This window comes from Sebastes umbrosus, chromosome 5, assembly GCF_015220745.1.
Source record: "Sebastes umbrosus isolate fSebUmb1 chromosome 5, fSebUmb1.pri, whole genome shotgun sequence".
Taxonomy (NCBI): Eukaryota; Metazoa; Chordata; class Actinopteri; order Perciformes; family Sebastidae; genus Sebastes; species Sebastes umbrosus.
In genome coordinates this window covers 18,917,892-18,937,679 of record NC_051273.1, presented here as the reverse complement: position 1 = coordinate 18,937,679, position 19,788 = coordinate 18,917,892, and the positions used below count along the sequence as shown (strand labels likewise).

At 36.7% G+C, this 19,788-nt stretch overlaps 2 protein-coding genes across 10 annotated transcripts in view; one reads left to right on the top strand and one right to left on the bottom strand.

Annotated features, from left to right (window-relative positions):
• Window positions 1-4,399: 4,399 nt before the first annotated feature.
• Window positions 4,400-14,171, top strand: LOC119488418 (LIM/homeobox protein Lhx8). Of its 4 annotated transcripts, none has more exons than XM_037770065.1 (8): window positions 4,400-4,596; window positions 6,264-6,389; window positions 7,289-7,410; window positions 8,626-8,846; window positions 10,001-10,104; window positions 10,762-10,857; window positions 12,060-12,249; window positions 13,365-14,171. In XM_037770065.1, the coding sequence occupies exons 1-8, from the start codon at window positions 4,510-4,512 to the stop codon at window positions 13,439-13,441; spliced, it is 1,023 nt and encodes a 340-aa protein (XP_037625993.1). In that variant the 5' UTR covers window positions 4,400-4,509; the 3' UTR covers window positions 13,442-14,171. The 4 variants fall into 4 exon arrangements, with proteins under 4 accessions (XP_037625993.1, XP_037625992.1, XP_037625991.1 ...); XM_037770064.1 differs by lacking the exon at window positions 4,400-4,596 and adding an exon at window positions 5,107-5,305 and having other exon boundaries at window positions 12,072-12,249; XM_037770063.1 differs by lacking the exon at window positions 4,400-4,596 and adding an exon at window positions 5,111-5,305 and having other exon boundaries at window positions 8,629-8,846.
• A 1,101-nt stretch (window positions 14,172-15,272) lies between these two features.
• The window catches only part of slc44a5b (solute carrier family 44 member 5b), a 52,619-nt gene continuing 48,103 nt past the window's right edge, over window positions 15,273-19,788 (bottom strand). For 4 of the 6 annotated variants that reach the window (XM_037770060.1, XM_037770055.1, XM_037770057.1 and 1 more), the window contains one exon: window positions 17,996-19,289. In XM_037770060.1, the coding sequence (XP_037625988.1) occupies window positions 19,174-19,289 (116 nt within the window). In that variant the 3' untranslated portion in view covers window positions 17,996-19,173. Of the gene's footprint in view, window positions 17,936-17,995; window positions 19,290-19,788 lie in introns of those variants that run through there. The other 2 variants (XM_037770056.1, XM_037770058.1) reach the window with 1 other exon arrangement.

Genomic DNA, 19,788 nt, shown 5'->3' with positions numbered 1-19,788 from the left:
TGGCAAACTGCAGCCCAACAGGCAACAACAGCTGTCAGTGTGTCAGTGTGCTGACTTGACTATGACTTGCCCCAAACTGCATGTGATTATCATAAAGAAACATTACTGGGCTCTACTTCTTCATTTTATTGTCTGTCATGCTCTTAACCGATTATTTCTTTTAAATATACATTTACTTTCCTCCTGACCTTTTTAACACCCAAATGAAGAAAACTATCTACGTGATAACCTATCTCTTCTCTTTGCCAAAAACAGGACTTGCACATTTGATGAGGGTGACAAAATACAGAAATTACCATATTATGCCAAATAAGGAAATATTACACGTTTTAAATTATATATGGGTCTGCGAGAGACCTTCACAGACAAATAAATGTAAAGTGTAGTATAGTATAGTTTGTTTTATTCTGATTGAATTGTTCTAGTTATGTTTGGAATGTTTCATTTTCTTCTGATTTGATCGAGGTGAGTATGGTGAACACTGGGCCGGAAAGTTGGAATATTCATGTTTAACATTAAGTTTATTGATCAAATTTAAGAAAAGGGGGTAAGACTTGACAAGTATTCACTTATTCCTACTCATTTTCAGACATGAAATACTTTATAATTAATTTGTTTATTGAGAGTTTGCTGTATATGTTTCCTGGGTATTCTTGTTTGGTTTTCATACTTCTATTTTCTATTTTTATTTCTTTACAAGTTTGAAATAAAAATCTAATCTAGAATCTAGTACTTTTTTAGTATTTATTTTTATTTTTAGTATTTATTTCTAGATTTGACTTGTGTTTGGGGTCCCCAGAGAGGTCTAAAGTTTATTTTTCTGTAGCGAGATTCTATATAGATAATGTTTAATAGCAATTCTCATAAAATTAGGGAAAGTCATTAAGTATTAAACTGATAAAACAATAATGTTTTTGAGACGTTAAGGGACTTCTAAGACCACAAAATGAACATTAGGGTATTAACATATCATTCTTATATTCACTATCTCTCTAGGAAGACTTAATGATGGAAAAAAATACTGATAAAATTCACCGTTAAAGCAACTTTTGTTAAATGTACCACAATGCAACACTATAAGTTCTTAGTTGCATGATTCTCCAAAGCTGTATACGCATATTCTAACCAATTGCCATCATCCTGCATGCCATCATAATCACTGACCTACTTCCTACCTCTCATACCGATTGATGGAGTATTTATAGATCAGACTGAACAGACCGCAGCAGCCGCAAGCAGCAGAGCAGTAGAACAAGTTTTGTTGACAGATTAGGCCTTTTGTTTTTGTCTGGTCCACATCACGCAAAACAATTAGGAAGTGAGCCGTGCAGCGTGGAAAATGAAAACATGCAACTGTTGCACACCCAGATGTTCATCTTTCCCAACATCTGTGGTCATATCAGGTATTCCACTGATGGTGCGTGGGAGCGATAAAGACTTTCATGTCTGAGAAAGGATTAGTCTTCTCATCATAAGATGCTCTACAAGGTATTTGATTTGATATTTCACAGTAACACTGTCTTGCTGGTGTTACACCTCTCCTCTCACCTTTGACCTCTCCAACTGAACTCAACTCAGAGGCCAAAATAAAGCCGTTTTTTCAGGACTTTTTCTGCAGTAACACGGATTGAGGTAGGACGGGTTGCCTCCCAGGCTGCCTCAGTGAACTGTCTGCTCTGCAATGTTTGAGATGTGTTATCTGATAAAGAGCATTCATGTCCACCAGGTGGAACAGGACACATCTCGATGGAGGCACGCTAACTCCTTTATCCCTCTGCGATGGTGCGATACGAACGTAGACTCATGCCGGTGCAGGTCGGACTGTTATGAGACAGAAAATGGCCTTTTTGCCGTTTGTGTGTGTGTGGCGGGTGGGATGGAGGGGTGTGTGTGTGTGTGTGGGAGGGGTGACGACGGGTGGGATTGCGTGAGCGACTGGGTTGAGTGAAAAAAGATAAAAAGAGTAAGCAACTGGGTGTTTTCTTTCAAGTAACCCAGAGAGTTTGTTTATGACACTCCTGTCCTCTTAATTCCTGTAAAGTATCTGTATTACCTCTTAAAAAGAACGCATAGTGTCTCCCGTCTCTGCCTGGATGGAGATTAACAGTTGACATGATTTGCATACAGGCTTAAAGCAGGTGGGCGGCCTGATTTTCAATCTTATGGTGATGCAAAATCACTCAGGGGGCCAAAGAGCAGTAGTGGAAAGTACTTACTGTAAGTACATTTACTCAAGTACACTTAACCCTTAGTTGACATTGGCTTTACTTCCTCGTTGTCTGGGTTCCCACAGACCACACTGCCGTATGTGTTAAATGATAATAACTGCAATATCAAACAATATTTTACCTTAAAGTTGCAATCCTTAAGATTTTAGTCCTGGTTGATTTATTTGAGAGAAAACAGTGGAGTTGTTCTTAGATTTTAGCAGTCTGGAGTCTTTTTGTTGACACACGAAAAATTATATTTCTATGTACATGAGCTTCAAGTTTTCAGACTTGTGTGTATAGTTCCCTTTTTTGTGTGTATACAATGGAGAAAAACTAAGTTTTTTCCAGGAATGTCACCACAGACACCCAGTTTTAATACTGCAAATATATAAATATCGCAATACTTTCATCAGTGGGCCACAGGCTCAATCACCACTGTGTCATGTCTTTAGTTAGATGGTGACTTAACAGACATTTATTTAAATGAAAATCTTCGAGATTGCTACTTTAAAACCAAATATGTAGAAAAGCATTGAAGTGGCAACCCTTCACTTTGCCACAAACTGGGCTTGGACATTTGATAGGAAAAGCAGAAATAAAACATATTTCTGCAACTTAAAATTATGTTGATCTTTTTTCAGATTTTACTATAATGTTTGCCTTTTTTCCAGTGAATTATGGAATAATTTTCTCTCTTTTGGCCTTGTTAAATTATCCATATAAAGCAAGGAAAAAAGACGAGGGGTTGCAAGTAGACATTGATTCGTTTTAAGGGGTCACGGGCCAATTAGATTGGGAACTATACTGCCCTAACAGGTTAATGGACTCAAACTGTAAATTAAATATATAATATTTTAGTAGCCTAGAGGTACTCTAAGTTCTACTGAGTGAAGTCAGTGAGAGCAAACTGGCAGACTTACAGGTAAAGTGTGGTCAGCCTTCAATAAACAGATCACATGTTGCTCAAAGATACATTATAATGTACATGGGCTAATAGTGGAAGAAGTACTCCGATATATACCTACAGTATTTACAAGTACAAGACCTGCATTCAAAAATGTACTTAAATAAAAATACAGAAGTTTTATCATGCACGCATAAGTAAAAGTACTTGTTATGCAAAATGCTCATTTCAGAGTTTTACATATTCTATATTACTGAATCATCATGGTTGATCTATTAGTGAGTAAAGAACATGTTGTACCAGTTGTGGTGGAGCTAATTTGAAGATTTTAAGTATTCTATGCAATCTACTGTTGTGTAGTTAAATCTCTAAAAAAAAGCATCATATTTTATTAGATAATCACGTTTTGTAGCCATATCAGATGTGAATAGTCTAGGCCAAGTGAGTAAAGCTGTCAGATATGTTGCATCAGGGCTGGCTTAGGGGTTAGGCCGTATAGGCGGTCGCCTATAGGGCGCCACCTTCTGGGAGGCGCTGGTCACCCTCTAAAAAAAAAAAAAAATCTTAATTTTTGTCTTAAAACCATTGTGATGTCTGATGTTTGTTGCGGTTTACGGGGCTAGGGTTAGGGTTCTGGGTGGGTTGAACCCTATACCCTATTCTTAGAGCAGGGTGCTGGGGGGCTCCAAATCCAAATTTCGCCAAAGGCACCAAAAGGGCTGAAGCCGGCCCTGTGTTGCATGTCTTCTATGTAATGCTTGTTGTCATAGGCCAATAATGGGTGTGTTGGAAATGTCTGCTGTCTTTTTCAATTTTTGATATTTCTTTTTTGCCTTTTGCCAGGCCACCATTGTAAATAAGAATTAGTTCTTAAGTACTTGCCTGGTTAAATAAAATAAATAAAAGAAAATAGTGCAGTAAAAAGTAGTGTACAACCCTCAAAAGGTAGTAGAAGTATAAAGTATAGCCTATAATTAAAATACTTAAGTATAGAGTACAAAGAGGGGCAACCTCAAAATTATAGTTGCACAGTACTTGAGTAACTTTCACAACTGATCATTATGTTTGCAACAGTCATTTCAGGAGTTACCAGAAAGCAAATTGAAAGTCCAATCAAAATACATCTGAAAATATCTGTGATAGATTTTGTATTTTTTTTCCCCCCCTTCAAAGCTCATATAAAACCACATAATAAGTTTATATCCAGAGGGAGGCGCGGCCACAGAGGACAGGAACATTATGAATTATGATCCGCCCTCTGGAACAGCTCAGGGTTTCAGAGACTGACACACACAACAGAGGAATCCTGGAGGAGAAAGAAAGAATAACAGCACTTTTACTTTGACACTGGGAAGCTGCTTGTTCTCCTTCTTGCACACACTGCTGGACGCAGACATGCGCTGGAAAAGTGAAGTCAAAGTAGAGTGTTGCGTCGTTAACGAGAGAGAAAACGGATCTGTGCTGTCCAACGATGATGATGAGGTGAGTAATGGATAATTAAACATTTCTTATACCAGCAAGTTGAGGTGTGAGTCAGTATAGTCGCGGAGATTAAATATTAGTCGAAATTGCGTTGCCAATTAAATGAAAGTGGGCTTCAGTGTGTCATTAAAGCCGGCCCTCCACATGGCTGACAGCTCAGTATTTTCACAATTTGAAGAAATGTGGAAGAAAATTAGCCCTCCCTGAATTGAATTTCTGCAATTAAAAACTCAAGTAGTTAATGAGACCTCTTCACCTTTTGGCTGCCCCGGGTGTAGACGTTTGTGGCCTTTTTTTTAATTGCTGTTATTAAAAAAATCAATCCCCTTTTCCCCTGGAGACCTCGCGCTGTTTTTGTTTTTGATTGACACGTGGAATTGGCGCGTCGAGGTGCAACATCTCAAGAACATAATGCGCACAGGAGAAGGATTAGCTCAAGTGTTGACTGTTTATGTGCGTAAATGGCTATCCTTCTCTTTTTAAATGTCATTTCGGAGGGTAATCGCTTGCATGGGTTGTCATGGTGAAAAGTGAAAGGGTATGATATTTATGGGATGGAGATGAAGCAGAGGGCATTTAAGGCAGCTGCTGCAGAGTGACAGAGATGCGTCCTCGTCCTGCAGCCAAGGAGCGTCAAGACATGTGTGAAGACTGTATAGGAGACGGGGAGCTGCTAGGCCAATGCATTGAGGACAGGAGGGACATTATGGTAGGAATAAGTGACCTGTTGCAGATCAAACTGGATTCGGTGAACGAGAGGACATATTTTGATGGATAAAGTTTTAAATATTTGTGACCATGGATATAAAAATTAGAATACTTTGTGGGCAAATGTGACTAATTTTTTTTCCAGAATCAGAATCAGAATAGTGTTTATTGCCAGGTGTAAGAGAGGTATACACTAGGACTTTGCCTTTGGTTTTGTTGGTGCAAGTTAAACAGTATAATTATAAAAGAATAGATAAAAACGTTAGAAAAAAAATAAGAATAAAAAAATTGAAATTCTACCAATATACAATATACAAAATAAGCTATAAACAAAAATAAACTTGATATAAACAGATCAGGTACCAGAGGGATTGTTTGCTCCAGTAATATTTCTGCTCCACACAGGCCTGTATACTTCAAATTAGCATCTAATATTAACTTTCTTTATAATGGCCTTTTATAATGCTCATTATAACAGTCTTTTACTCGTGGATTTTAACTTGGTCTCTGTCTGTGGATGTGTGAGATTTTGTTGTCTGCTCTGTTGAACTGTTTTTATTCTGTTTTTATTCTGCCTGTATGTCTGTAAAGCACTTTGGTCAGCTCATGTTGTTTTAAATGTTCTTTAGAAATAAATTTGACTTGACTTGACTTGACTTTTATATAATTTAGCTAACGAATGAGTTTCCTTTTGAGTTTGCTTTAAAATTCTGTTAGTGATAATTGCTGCAAATATTATTCTGCAAACGGTCATGTTCTAAAATATTGACACAAAAATTCAGTTGAGCTGGAAAAACTAGAATCAAAAAGTCATATTTTACAGTTTTTATGTGACCCTAAACGGATGCAGCAGAGTTCAAACATGTGATGTGTGCTGTAGGCAACATGTGGAGGTAAACAGAGTGGTGGGTTGGCTGCTGTGTCATTATTCTAACCTGCAGGTCTGGTGTCTCCTTCAGGGCGCTCCGGTGGAGGTTCTGGATGAAGACGCGTCGTCGCTGCAGGCGATGGCATCAGCGCCTCTGTTAGGCACAGCTGTGTGTGCGAGCTGCAACGACCAAATTGTGGATAAATATTTATTAAAGGTAAACACTTTTTTTTTTTTTGCAAGTTTTTCCATTTTAATTTTGGATTATGTTTTTTTTTTTCTTCTCGTTTGTATTTTTGGGGTTTTTAAAAGCTGCACTGTAAACAATTGCTGTTAATTTACAGCAGGATTTCAACAGTATTAACCTGTTATTGCTAAAAAAAAAACAGTGCTTTACTGTTAATACAAAAGAAAAGCTGTTAAATTACGCTCATAGGCCGTTTTTAACTAATGCATTCTTAAAAAACAGCACTTTACTGCTGATCAACTGTCTAAAGTATCATCAGTAACAGTTTCATGCAGTATTTTTTTAATTCTGGGACCTGATCTGCACATGTGAGGCTTGTACATGATTGTAAAATCAGTGAATTAGCTCTGTTCTTCACTCACATGTTGTTCTGGTTTGCATTCTGTGCTTGTAGCCAGCTATAGACAGACATTTTTTGGAAAAGTGTCAACAAGTCTATTATAGCCTTTTTCCTAACAAGTTCCTTTAATTGTATTTAGTGTGACTATTCCTATGTCTGTAACCTGCTAAGTCTATTCATCTATAGGCAAAAAAATAATGTTTATTAAAATGTATGTAAAAAATACAACCTAAATAGTGCATTAAAACAAATCAGTAAGATAATGTAAAAGAAAGGTGGAAAACAGCTATATAGTGTATCTTTAAACAGTAAATTAACTGTGAAATTAATAAAAGTTCAAACTGTATTTTTCATTAACAGTACAAAGCTGTAAATTTCAGCGACAGTATAATAATGTTAATTTTACAGTAACATAAAGGCAACCCTGCTGCCAGTTCTTTACTGTTATTCATCATGCGTCTATATACAACAACAACAACGAGGCCCACCTTGATTGACTTCTGCTAATTTGAATGTCTCTGTGCTTTAGGTGAACGACTTGTGCTGGCATGTGCGCTGTCTCTCCTGCAGCGTGTGCCAAACTTCACTTGGCAGCCACACGAGCTGCTACATCAAAGAAAAGGAGGTTTTCTGTAAACTGGATTACTTTAGGTATGTACGTCGAGTTTTTTTTATTAGTGCTGCTATACCAAAGCGAAATTATCCAATGAATCACTCGATAATTAGGCTCCATATTATTATTGCAAATTGAGGAATAATTACAATAATAACGATAATAATAATAATAATAGTGGCAGGACTTGACGGTTCACCCTGCTTTGGCTGCATATTTATTTAACTTTCACTTTTCAAAATTCAGTCGTTCCAAACTAAAACTTGTTGCACTTAAACTCTCCATCATCACATATAAAAGATAGATGGAGACACCGTTGGAAGAATGTAATTAGGTTTTTTACAACACCCCAAATTACAAACAAATACTTGTCTGTAGCACAACCATGCTGGAGAAGATGTGGGGCCATAAATGTAGATCACTCGCATATATTTTGGCTTTGCCCTGATGTTGCACAGTTTTGGGGAAATGTTCATAAGGTTATTTGCAAAATTCTGGGCTATGATATACCCAAGTCATGTATAGTACTATATTTCGGTAATATGACTGTAAATACTGTGTTGAGAGAAGACAGATACCTGCTGAAAGTGGCCTGTAAGAAGGCCATTACGAAGAGATGGTGTAAGGCAGAACCAGCTACAAAAGATGGATGGCTGAAAATTGTGAATGAAATATATGATATGGAACTGTTAACCCATAGGATACGAACACAAGAGGAGCAATGTCGAGAGAAGTGGGAGAAATGGACAATGTTTACATGTCAACGACAAGATGAGGAAATGAACCATTGAATATGTCATAGCAATAAGAAAACTTTGTAGAGACAGGGCAATCTATATCCTTTCATGTTTTATTGTATGTTGTCTTTCTGTTATGGAAAAGCAATGCAAATAAAGTATATATATATATATATATATAAAAGATAGATGGCGAAGATCTTAGTAATATTGTGTGACTTCTATACAAGGAGGAGACTAAAGAGTAATTTTTATTATAACTATTTGATTCATTTAATTTAACAGGGCCTACTTTATCTCAAGATTTCACAAAGGCAGCTGTTTTCCTGCAGTGGTTCAGGCTAAATTCTGATGGATAACACTAGATTACTTCATTCTTGGCCCTAAAAAAAAAGAGTTAAAAATGCCATCAGCCTTTAAAATGCCGAAAAGACACAACTCTTCAATGTTGAAGCCTTTAAACATACAGCTCCTGTATGCGGGTGTCTAATTGGCTCACCTTGACTTCACCTGCAGAAGATTCGGCACCTGGTGCGCCTGCTGCGGCCGGAACATCCACTCCACAGACTGGGTCCGCCGGGCGAAGGGCAACGTCTACCACCTGGCCTGCTTCGCCTGCTTCTCCTGTAAGAGGCAGCTGTCCACCGGGGAGGAGTTCGCTCTGGTGGAGGAGAAGGTGCTCTGCAGAGTCCACTACGACTGCATGCTGGACAACCTGAAGCGGGCTGTGGAGAAGGGTGAGCCGGGGAGGAGACTCGGTCTTTATGCTACTGTTTTTATTTTAGCACTTCATAGAGGCCGGAACAGTGACTTTGATTACCTCCAAGACTTTCCTACGGATTTGTTACATTTGGCCTTAAAACGACACAATATTTACCTTATTGTCTTAAAAAAAATAAATAATAAAATTTCCCTTGTCTTAAAAAAAATAATAAATATTTCCCTTATTGTCAAAAGACAAAATATTCCCTTATTGTAACCCTCCCCCCTCCAAATATATCCCTTATAGTAAAAAAAAGACAAAATATTTCCCTTACTGTCTAAAAAAGACAGAAATATTTCCCTTATAGTAAAAAAAAGACAAAATATTCCTTTTGTAAAAAAAATAAAATACAAAATATATCCCTTATTGTCAAAAAGACAAAATATTTCCCTTATATACAAAAGACAAAATGTTTCCATTATTGTCAAAAAAAGACTCAAATTTTCTCTTAAATATATATATATATATAAAAATATATATATATATACACAAAATTTTCCCTTATTGTAAAAAAATAAAATACAAAAAATATCCCTTATTGTCAAAAAGACAAAATATTTACCTTATTGTAAAAAAATACAAAATCTTTCCCCCCTTATTGTAAAGAAATACAAAATATTCCCCTTATTGTAAAGAAATACAAACTATTTCCCTTATTGTAAAAAAAAGACAAAAAATATTCTCCTTATTGTAAAAAAAAGACAAATTTCCGCCCCCTTATTGTAAAAAATAGACAAAATATTTCCCTTATTGTAAAAAAAACCCCAAAATATTTCAGTTATTGTCAGAAAAAAAAAAAAAATACTTGTCACAAAAGTCAGATTTTTAAACTGAATCACTAATTCCTGTCACTTCAAGCTACTGAAAGAGAAGTTGAATATGCTGATTTATTGATATTAGACGGTTAGGTCTATATGGAAATTACTAAATTGAATTTACAACAATATCATGTCCCAAGAATCTATTCTAAATTAAGGTGAACTTAAAGGCTTGGTTTAAATATGGTTATTTTATGCTGCTCTTTTTATTTAACAGGTTTAAAATACTGCATTTCAAAGTAATATATGGTGTAATATATGTGCAGAATATTCAAAGATGTTTTACTATGATAATCTGCTCTTGTTGCAGGAAACAGTGTTAACATGGAGGGAGCTGTGCCCACAGAACAAGAGATTAACCAACCAAAACCCTCCAAGAGAGCACGGACCAGCTTCACCGCCGACCAGCTGCAGGTTAATAACCTCCATCCTCACATATATAACAGACACTTGAATAAATAGATAAATAATATATAATACAATTCTGTTGGGAAAACACTGAATTCTTTCATTTTTGGCCTAAATAACTGAGCCTAAAAACATTGGCCTCATCCTGTGTGTTATGTTAATATAATTACAAATGTGTGTAATAAAAATTTAGCATACAAGGTAAAACTAAAAATAGGTGTCAATTTGAATAAGTTGGATAAATGTATACAGCATTGATTGTAATAAAACTGCAGGCAGAATGCCACAAACAAGGATACTGGAATTTAACTCATACTTTTGTACATTTTTTGTTGCTTGATAATAATTATAATAATTCTCCTTCTTATTATTATTATGCTGCATTATTCAGGGAACTATAATTTAATGTCCAAAATTACCATAAAATGGTTATATTTTTCTGTTACTTAAGTTACGTAAGTATGTTTTTTATTCACATTTATCTGTATAAATGAATTCCTATTTGACAGTCTTTATTAAACATGATTTGTTAACAGCAGGGCTTTTGATACAGACAAACAACAACAACAACAACAACAATAACAACAACAACAACAACAACAAAGTAAACCTGTGTGTTATTTAACTGATTCTGAAACTGACATTTTACCTGTGAACGTGCAGGTGATGCAGGGCCAGTTTGCTCAGGACAACAATCCAGACGCCCAGACGCTGCAGAAGCTGGCGGAGCAGACGGGCCTCAGTCGACGAGTCATACAGGTCAGTGAAGGAGCGGTGCATAAAGGGAAAATGGATGATGGAATATACAGTATGATCCTACTACTTAGAGAGAAGCAAGGGTTAAAACTTGACCACTATCTGCTGGTAAAACATGTACAAAACCAAAAAGAAAAACATCAATTCTATCATTAAATGCACGTCTATATGCTTTTAAACAATACCTGTTTGTGTAAAATTATACTGAGTAGCAGAATAAAGTCTATAGTTTATCCTGATTAAAGGCTTTTCCCCTCATGTCCCAGGCTTAACTTAAATGTTTTATATGTGAATAGCTAACTTAGTCTTCATCCATACTATTGTTTGTATATGTATTTATGATATTGATGTATTATTGTGCATTTAAATGGTGTAGCTGGTTGATGGTAAAGCTAGTTTTAAATACTTATATTCTGCTACAGTTTAATCCACAACAGTGCATTGTATTTCATAAGACGATATTTAAAAAGTGCAAAATATTAATCAACAAATTATCCAGATAATAGTTGAAAAGTAACGTATAGAGTTAATTTACAACTAGTTACTGGATACTTTGTTGATTAATATTTTACATTTTAAAAACATATGATTGTCTTATGAAATACAATAAACGGTTGTGGATCAAACTGCATTATAATGGAGTACAAAGTACTATATTTTGCTCTGAGATATAGTGGAGTAGAAGTACAATGTAGCATAAAATGGAAATCCTCAAGTAAAGTACAAATACCACAAAATTATACTGAAGTACAGTAATTGAGCAAATGTAAAAAAAGGTGTACAAACATGTATGTGAGAACCAGAACACATTATTTTTGTATTTTATTCTTTTTACATGAAAAAACGTTGCTGAAAACAACAAAGGTGTGTTCAATGTGTAGGATATAACTCAAACAATATAATATAACTAACAGCAAACTATGCAAAGTTGTGGTTCAAGTCACACAGCTTTACATTAATGGCTGAGTCTTTAAACACTGCTAACACTGGTTTGATAGTGACACTGGTTTTACTCACCCGAGGGCAGAAGTGACTCCTCGACAGTCACTTCATGAGATTTCTTGGCAGAGAGATAAAAGCTTGTACAAGTTAACATAATTACACACAATATTGATCTTTGTGTTTTATGACAATGGCTGCTTCTTTCATGGCTCGTTGTTATCAAATGCAGCCCTACAAAAGGTGTTTGTCCTGTTAACTAACAGGTCTGGTTCCAGAACTGCAGAGCTCGCCACAAGAAACACGTGAGCCCCAACCACAGCTCCAGCACCCCCATGACCTCGCTGCAGCCCAACCGCCTCTCCCAGCCCACCCCGACCCCCGAGGAGCTGCAGTACACGGCGTACGGAGGCCCGGAGGGATCAATGCTCTCTGCACTACACTCCTTCATAGACAGTGAGCAACGGCCGTTTCATGATGTTAAGACTGTTTACTGTCATTCACTGCTTTACATGTCAAAGTCCTATTTTAACATTTGAAATATTATAACTTTATAGTTAAATGGAAGTTTATCTTAATTATTTTGACTAATAGGCACTAAGAAAGGTTGCCCCATATAAATAAAACTGTTTTATTATTTAATTAAATTTTTTAAAATTTAATTTTTAACTGTTTTCTATCTATGGGTTGCTCATTATCTCCTTCTTTATTTACGTTAGTGATTAAATCTTTGGCTCTGAAAATTTCACAGAAATAACAAGTGAATGGCATAAATGTAGCCAAAGAAACAGATGAGCTTAGCTCATTTGCTGATGATTTGATGTTATATTTAAACAATTTTTAAGCATCATTTAAAAAATCTATTCCAAAGGAAGAGGGATTTTTCTAAAACATCAGTTTATAGGATGAACATCGATAAAGACTTTAAGAGTTTTCAAATGAGTCAAAGACAAGATTTTTAAGTTGCTATATAAGTTCAGGAAAAAAATACAAAGCTACCTGTATTTATTTGATTAATTCACTTAAAATAGCACTAATAAATATTTAGACTCGCCCATAAACTTAATTGGAAGGACAAATATTTAAAATGATATGGTTACCACATACTTTACTTTGTCCATTAGGTCACAATGGCCATTACTGTTCTTCTTGTAATTATTCCCAAAAAATTTAATAATAATATAATATATAATTTGTCACTTTCTGTATTTTTATGGAAAGTCCTACAAGTCACCAGGAGTTTTAAGAGGAAATATAAAAGCTTTCACAACGTGGTCACAACAACTGCTGTTTGTCCTGTACTAGAAAAATAAATTTTTCTAAATTTATTTTTGTGAAAATATAAATGATTTTAATAAGCCAACATTCAAATAATCAAGATTTTTATATTGCTGTGAATCACCTATAACAACATTTATCAAACAAATTAGGTAAGACAAAAGAAGCTTAAAAGATAATACTGAAGCTTTTACCAATAATGTCTTAGTAAAAATTCTACAAAGAGATTTTTATATATTTTAATATGATTGATGGAAACTGTACTGACTCCGGTGCTCTCTGTGTGCCTGCAGTACACTCCCCTCCATCCATGTTTCAACCGCTGCTGCCAGCCCACGCCATGACCTCTCTGCCTGTGTCCCACGCCTGAGCTGCTCACAAACACACACCTACACACACACACACACACACAATCTCACAAACACACACGGACACAGCAGCCTCAGCCACCAGCGGTCGTCCGTCATTAGCTGCCGCAGTATTCAGATCTCCATGGTAAATATAATTTCATTTTAAATCAACCATAAAACTTTTCCTTTTCTTGAACTGCCAGTAATTCATTACATGTTGACATTACACTGTTGAGCATATTATTATGGATGACTATAATTTGTACTGTATAATGTGGAAATGGAAAGCTTTCAGTGTACCTCATTGGATTGTGACATATGATGACATTATAGATTTATATTTGTTTGTGTAGTTGGTGACACAGTTTGACCGTGCTACTCTATAAGTGAAAGCCACCAGACCCCAAAATGTCAAATCATTATGAAGGTGAACTTGAAATTGTTTGTATAGCAGTGTTTGGATATTGCAATTTAATTTATTTATTGTATGTGAAGTCTGTTTTGAAAATAAATGTCTAATTTCACAAACCCGGGATGAATGACCTTTCACCTGAACGTGCATTACTTAGAGTTTGGGAAGAAAGTAAATGCATAGTAGAAAAACTATTTATTGATAAAAACAGAAGTAACAAAACATCTCTATTTGAAGGCAATATATTCTGTTAAAAAACACATGCAACCTTAAATAAATATATGACAGAGGCTTTTATACTGTTAGCTTTCTGCACAGACGAGCCACAATAAATAAAACAGTTTGGAGTATCGACAGGTTGGAGCATTGCATCTTCAGAGTTTGACTTTTAAGAGTTTGCGGTAAGAAAACTGACGCACATTCTAACAAGGAGAGCAGTTTTACTTGTGTCTACTTGTTGTCTGTGGTTGACCACAAGAATCTAATTTCCAGACATGCGAGGGAGGGAGGGAGGCATATAAAAACAGTTTTCACTTCACTTATCAGATCTCAGGCATTCACCCTCATGGGAATGAAACCAAACCTGAGCTGCATGAACATACAGATACACAATTCATCTGGAGTATAGTAGTTATTCAGTATAAAAAAAGGAATAATAACATGCGTAATATGCCACACTGAGAACTACATGCATCATTTATCTCCTTTCAGATACACAAGCAGAGTTGTTTTGCTTTTGCTGAATGGTTACGTTGTGCGTGTCCCGGCGTGTTCAGCTCAAACGGCGGCAGGAGGCGTGTTAAGGCTGGCGGTGCTGTCACTCTGAGGCACCATGAGGGCTTTGACAAACATGGTACAAAGACTCACAAGCATGAGTCACATCTCAAAGATCTAAAAGTTAGCGTCATTTCAAGTGATGCATGGATCCATTTAGGAAAAAAGAAAACCTCAGCAGAGGTTTGATTGCTGTGAAACACAAGGACACAGTTTGTGAAACTGCCAGCAGCAGATGTGTCACTCATTTATTTCACCAACAACCTGGTGATGCCCAAAACGAGCGAATGACTCATTCTGAAAAGAGAAATTCTGACTAAAAAAATCAGCTGGACCTCACAGGATTTCAACAACTAATCAAAAATGTCATCAAACTGACTGCATCTCCCACAATACTGGCTCAACAGTAATACAAATAGTGTTGCAAACTGACAGCATGTAAGCTTTGTCTGATGCCAGAGATGTGCTTATAGGGAATGGGAATCGCGCAGCATTCTGGGGCGCGCCGCCATTTTTGGAGGGTAGCGTACAGAGCTACGGTAGATTGTCATTATATATCACCGGACTATCTGTCATCTGTCAATCGTTCATCAACAGAAATGTATAAAGTATGTGCGAAAGACAAATACCCATATAAAGAGAAGCTGACAGAGGCAAAGGGGCCATATATTACAAAATTTAAGACAGCCACTGATGTGTTTTGGCGTTAGTGAACACCTGTTAGCAGTTCAAAATATGTCAATCTTTGGAGGCCGATGTCCAATTTACAAATGGGTAGGTATATGACATTAAGATCTCCAAGCCAAATGCCAATGCAAATGCAAATGCCATCATCCGGACAAAGATAAGCTAGCTAATGTTATGCCAACCGAATACTAACAAAACGTCGGCTAATACTGCATATTTAATCTACCGATATCTTGCAAAATGAAACCCATAACCCATTAGCCTACCTTTGTGTCTGACTGTATACTATATATACTATAATTCAGCTTTTGAATCTTAATCACTGTGCAGTGTTTTGTGTTATCTTTTGATACTGGCAGTAAACAGCCAGAGGATGGCGCTCTGACCCTTTACCCTCAAAAAAATGGCTGACTTGCTGTAGGTGACGTCACATTCCCGTTCCCTATACCTATAGAGTAACCAATGTAAAACACATGGTAAGTTTAAAAAAAAAAAAAAAATCTGATTGACAGAAAAAAAGTTATTTTCAACTAATACCTTAGTAACTCAGTACTACTATGCAGTACAAGCCCCACTATGGATCAACAACATGACCCATAGTGACAAAAACGATTTAACACTGTTTCAAATGAAGTTCACAGCTCCAACAAGAAATGTTGGTCTTATGTTTTGTTCAATAATCTTCAGAATTAAGGTGATACTCTACCCAGATGTATCAGGATAGGAGCAAAGACAGAATCTTCATCCTTTACAGGTCGTTTATACAGCAGATTAAATCTTAAAATGATCACAGAAACTTCTCAAATATCTCCAGCAGCTTAGACAAATTTCTCTGCTCTCCATCCGTGTGTTCAGTCTGTTTGAGACACTTCAGACATTTCTTTGTTGGAACGGCTAAATACACTGCTTCTGTTCGTAGCTCATGCAGTTAGTTGTATATTTTTGTCAGATGTTGCTTTCATTTGTGACATGTGACCAAGTAAAGTGACAAACAAAAGCCTCATACTTGCCATATTTTGGTGTGGTAGAAACATACAAAGGATACAAATGGACAGCAGAGAAGTGGATTATACTGCAGGTGTATTTGTTATGCTGTGAAAATGTACTAGTATTGTTGGAAAGCATTGCAATTAGGGCTGGGCAATATATCTATATTATATCGATATTGTGATATGAGACTAGATATTGTCTTAGATTCTGGATATCGTGATATGGCATAAGTGCTGTCTTTTCCTGGTTTTAAAGGCTGCATTACAGTAAAGTGATATCATTTTAGATTATTTGATGATTATTTATTAAAAATATCATTTGTATTATTTTGTGAAAGGACCAGTGGTCTTCTACCCTACAATATTGTCGCAATATCGATTTCGAGGTATTTGGTCAAAACATATTGTGATATTTGATCGTCCAGCCCTAATTGCAATTGGCATCAAATCAAGATGACCACAGCCACTGTTCTCTGTAAAGGAAGCAGCTTTTTACAGTCACCTTTAACAGGAGGCGACTCTTAGTCACTAATAAGATACATTTCGGGGGAGTATCACTTAAAGAGCACACGTTGTAATGGTAAGCACATGTAAAATGTTGAGGTTCTGCGTTCTTTGCTGATTGGAAACACCGGCTGCAGCGGAGAATAAACCTGTGACTTTATGGTTATGTGAGATGCTTCCAAACCACCAAACACAGAACATCCTTCTACTTCACAAGAGGAAAAAAGACAAAAACTTCCATCACTGGCTGCTGACTATCCCTTTAAAAAGTTCTTTAAAAATGTAAAATTAAATTAAAAGCATTAAAAATAAAATGATGTAGCTGCAGGATGCAATAAGACACTCAATGTGGCAATTCTAAAAAAAAGGCACTTAAAGAGTGAAGCACTTTGAACTGCTGTACTATTATGTCCTCAACAGTTAAATATTAAAACAGTGGACACAAATATGTTTCTCAATGTGAGACAATTTGAGACAGATGAGCTGACGTTTGACCATTTCATGGAAAAACTAGTTCGATCAGCAGAGCATTCAAACCTCAATAACATTAGACGTCTGGTGACGACTGGCACCACCAAGTGGTGAAAACTGGCAACTACAAGTCCTACAAGACTACAAACTACAAGACCACAGTCTCAATAAAGAAATCAGTTGTTCCAATAGGAACTTACTGTATGGTATGACTGTGGCTGTAAAACATATACATATTTATATATATTTCAGTTATAACTACAAAATAAAACAAAACTATTTAAAAGAACTTGGTGTGACATTGTCAACCATCCAATAAAAAGATGTTTTTTATACAAACTGACTTCTGGAGTTAGCTATAAATGCCAACTAGCAAATCCATAAATTATGATCATGTGGGTAAATATAATTATTAGAGTTGCTATAGTTTGTCCATTATAGTGCACAGTTGCAACTTGTGTACACTTAATTTACATTTGGCAAAATGCTTATTGCCACATGGGCTTGTTTGTACCGTGCTTTGGTAAATGACCTTGAGTCTTTCTCCTTCTCCCACCTTTCGTCTTTCCTCTATTTCCTTCTCAACCCGAGGTTTCTCTTGTTGAGGATCCTCCTCAAGGTTTTGTTCATGTAGTAGGGCCGACCGGGTGAGCCGTCGTTTGCCTCCAGGTCCCGCACTAGGAAGCAGCAGTAGCAACATGTTAAAAATCCAGATGGAAATTGCCACTGGACAATACTTAAACCATTTATGTTTATTCCAAAAAAAATTATTCACATTGTCATTGGATTTCATTGATAAAAAAAATTCTCCTATACAAAAAGAACACTGAATAACCTCCAGATAGATGCGTGTATTATACTTAGTATTAAAACAGCAATACATCTGAACCATCCAATAAAAAAATTACCAAAAATGGCTTTGACATCCTTTTATAAACTGTATCGCAAAAGGTTCCTGGTGTTAGGTCTAAAACCACAGAATAAGAGGAACATTTTTTTGTATTTTTTTTTTCACAACTAGGCACATAAACTAGTGGCTGCATTCAGAAGTTTCCTGAAAACTGTCAGGTTCTGTTCAAATATTAAGCAAAAAAACATAAAATGTCTTTTGAAGTCTTGACCTCCCACACAGTCTCTGTCTGGTTTACAGTACGTTTATGAGCATAATGGCAACTTTTGACATGATGTAAAATAAGAGAATCCTGCTTCGCTAAGTGCACAATTACACACTATTTTTTTTGGATGTGTGTGTTTGTGTTAGTATAAATACGGTGGATCAAAGCAACCTATAAAACCAATGGTAAACATCAACAGCCAGCAAAGTAATCATGCTTGACAGAAGAAATAAATCACATGGTTCTTTTCCCATATGTGAAAGTGCATACAAAACATGATTTTACACTAGAAGACCAAAGTGCGACAAGAGGGTGTCCCATAACTCCACCACGTTTTCACGGTGAAGCCTTATGCCGTAGTCCATCAGTGGCATCTGTACATCGTAAGGTCCTTATGTTTGTTTGGGTAAAAATGCTTGTATCATATTCATCTCAGCCTGTGCGTGCGTCTGTCCTGCGATTCGACGTGTACCCTCTCAGTAAGGCAGAGGTCAGCAGAGAATACAGAGAAGAAAAAAGAAAAGAAGCGTGGCAGAAAAAAAGGCAAGTATCTGAGTTGGCTCAAGAGAGGAAGTAAACTGGTCTTTTCTAGTCCCCCCCGTGCCTTTTCTGGGAGCAACTGGAGTAAAAGCATGTCCTTTCATGTCCACGCCATCCCTGACCAGGCTGGGATGCATCCAGTTTTGATGTTTAGCCCTACAGTACTCGCTCTCAAACGTCCAGACCCCCCCACACGTACAGCAGATATGGAGAAGTGAGTGAGAGAGTCAGCAGTTCAGTAAAATTGGCCGCGAATCAGCTCAGGAGGCAGCGCATAATTTGGCACCCTCCTCGCCTTTGAGCAGGATCTTGTGCAGGCCAGGAGACATGTAGTAGGGCCTGGAGGAAGAACCGTCATTCCTCTCCAGGTCTTCACCTGAGACCAGGTCCCAGCACGGCAGAGGACAGGAGGAGCAGGAAGAGCAGACACAGTGACAGCCAGAGAGAGAAAGCAAAGCAAAGGCTTAGTAGAGAGAAATATTATAAAAAGGTCATGCAGGAATTAGAGAGCTAAATGAGCAGGAATCAGTTTCAGTTGTCAGTTTTAAAGAGGGAAGTCATTATTATTCAGTTGCTGACAGGTTGCTTGACATTTAATCTTTAACCATCATAGCAGTGCTCAGTACAAGTACTCATATGGTGCCTTCAAATGGGTTCCACGAGAAGAGTCCATATGAACGCCCCCCTCTTGTGGTATTCACGACCTCGTAAGTAGAAAGTTTCTGAAAGCTCAGAGTTTACGAGTTGTGATGTGTTTGTGGACATTCTCAGAAATGGCGGAGGCCAAGGAAGTTCATTTTTCGGCGCATAATAAGTTAATATATTGTAATTTTAGTCGTATATTGTTTTTCTTCGTAATTTTATAATAGGTCTGA